This window comes from Octopus bimaculoides, chromosome 28 (genome assembly GCF_001194135.2).
Source record: "Octopus bimaculoides isolate UCB-OBI-ISO-001 chromosome 28, ASM119413v2, whole genome shotgun sequence".
Classification (NCBI taxonomy): Eukaryota; Metazoa; Mollusca; class Cephalopoda; order Octopoda; family Octopodidae; genus Octopus; species Octopus bimaculoides.
In genome coordinates, this window is record NC_069008.1 from 16,781,997 (window position 1) to 16,784,307 (window position 2,311).

The window sequence follows — 2,311 nt, forward strand, 5'->3', positions numbered from 1 at the left end:
AAAAAAAAAACAACATAAAATTTAAACATAAACATCTTGATATACTAATCTAAAATTACTGGTACAGGTGCTACATAAAAAAAAAAAGAAAAGCTACAACACATATCATTTCAGTATTTAGCCCTTTGGTGTCCAGATTATTTTGTTAAATGTAAAAGGTAAAGACCCCTTTGGTCAAGGATGACCATGGGATTGCACCTAGAAAGTCCCCCTCCAAGACACAAGTCCAAGCAGGGTTGTTTATGGAAGACCAGCAGTCACCCATGTTACCGAAGGCCGATACAGCTTAGCACCATGACGTTACAACTCATTCCTACAGCTGATAGAACTGGAGCAACGTGAAGTAGTCCGGGAATTGAACTCACTACCTAATGATTGTGAGCCTGAGGCTCTAACCACTCAACCACACGCCTATACATGCACCTTTGATGAGTTGTAGTGCACAATAATTTCATTATTATTATTATAGATTGACATACAGATAGATAGACAGACAAACAGATAGATAGGTAGATATGTGTGTGTGTGTGTGTCCTTCACTTGACAGTCGGTGTTGGATTGTTTACATGCAAGTAACCTGTTGTTGGCAATCCGTCGCTTACGACGCTGAGGGTTTTAGTTGATCCGATCAACGGAACAGCCTGCTCGTGAAATTAACGTTCGCCACCATCCCCTGCCGGAGCCTCGTGGAGCTTTTAGGTGTTTTCACTCAATAAACACTCACAACACCTGATCTGGGAATCGAAACCGCCATCCTATGACCGCGAGTTCGCTGCCCTAACCACTGGGCCATTGCGCCTCCACTGCAAGTAACCTAACGGTTTGGTAAAAAGAAAACTGATAGAATAAGCACCAGGCTTTAAAGGAACAGGTGCAGGGATCGATCCGTTCGGCTAATCGCCATCGATCGAGGCGGTGCTCCAGCATAACCGTAGTCCACAGACGGAAACAGAAAACAGATCAAAGAATAATATATGTATATATGAGGTAGAAAAGAAGGAGAAGAAGAAGGACAAGAAGAAAGAGAGAGAAAGACATGACCAGACCTGTTCACGACGTCACATCGTAATTATAAGAGTTAAAACCAATTAAGTTAAGATTCATCAGGAAACAGGAAGAGTTGTCTTCTCCTTTTCTGGTTAATTTTTCATTTGAATTTGGAAATTATAAATCAGGTTGAAGATTATTTACATTTTCGTTTCGGTTTTGTTCTTTTCAGGCAAAAAAAAAGACCCCAGGAGGGTGTCGCTTGACAACCGTAGTTTACTTGTTATAGAGTACCTGGCAACCGGTGACGACCGGTGATAGGGAGAATGTATGTTCTGTCAGAAATAAACATCCGGTTGTGGTGGTGGTGGTGGTGGTGTGAGGCAATGGCGAAGCTGACGAACACAAACACAAAGGCACGCGCACACACGCACACACACACACACACACACACACAAGTAGCTTTCTTACCAACCACATGGTTCCGGGTTCATTCCCACTGCGTGGGACCTTGGGCAAGTGTCTTCTACTATAGCCTCGGGCCGACCAAAGCCTTGTGAGTGGATTTGGTAGACGGAAACTGAAAGAAGCCCATCCTATATATATATATATATATATATGTGTGTGTGTGTGTTTGTGTGTCTGTGTTTGTTCTCTCACCATCGCTTGACAACCGATGCTGGTGTGTTTACGTCCCCGTAACTTAGCGGCTCGGCAAAAGAAAGACCGATAGAATAAGTACTAGGCTTACAAAAGAATAAGTCCTGGGGTCGATTTGCTCGACTAAAGGCGGTGCTCCATCATGGCCGCAGTCAAATGACTGAAACAAGTAAAAGAGTAAAGAGAGTATATGTATATCGATCTATCCATCGATCCATGGCTACAATCTAATGACTGAAACAAGTTAAGGAATAAGAAATATCACGGTAAGTCCAGGACCCTAACCCCTAAGCCATGCCCCCCACTCCAGAAGCCCTTTTCTTTCTACATTATCAAGGGACCACCACGGGGCTGACAAGCTGGAGGAGAATAATGATAATCTTTCTTAATCTGTTGCTTACCTTTCTTCGTGTTCGTCTCAGCTTCTGGTTAATCCTAACCTGACTTCATCGTCGTTAATATCCTTACCAACTCCGTCAGCACAGCCAGCAGTGTCGGCGTCAGCGTCAGCATCGCCGTTTGCTGTCACTGTCATCACACGACAACTTGATTAAGGCGTCTCCATGACGACGGCGGCGATCGTCGACTGCCGTCAGCCTCGTCGCCCTGCCACCACCGATGCCACCGCCGCCACCACCACCACCATCATCATCATCCTCACCAC

At 44.7% G+C, this 2,311-nt stretch overlaps 1 protein-coding gene across 1 annotated transcript in view; it reads right to left on the bottom strand.

The window, feature by feature from the left end:
- The window catches only part of LOC106878051 (GPI mannosyltransferase 3), a gene marked incomplete at its 3' end in the record, with an annotated part of 9,535 nt that extends 7,353 nt beyond the window's left edge, over positions 1 to 2,182 (bottom strand). Inside the window, exon 1 of the mRNA XM_014927139.1 lies at positions 2,088 to 2,182. Coding sequence (XP_014782625.1) covers positions 2,088 to 2,182 — 95 coding nt within the window. The remainder of the gene's footprint in view (positions 1 to 2,087) is intronic.
- Between the last annotated feature and the right edge of the window lie 129 nt (positions 2,183 to 2,311).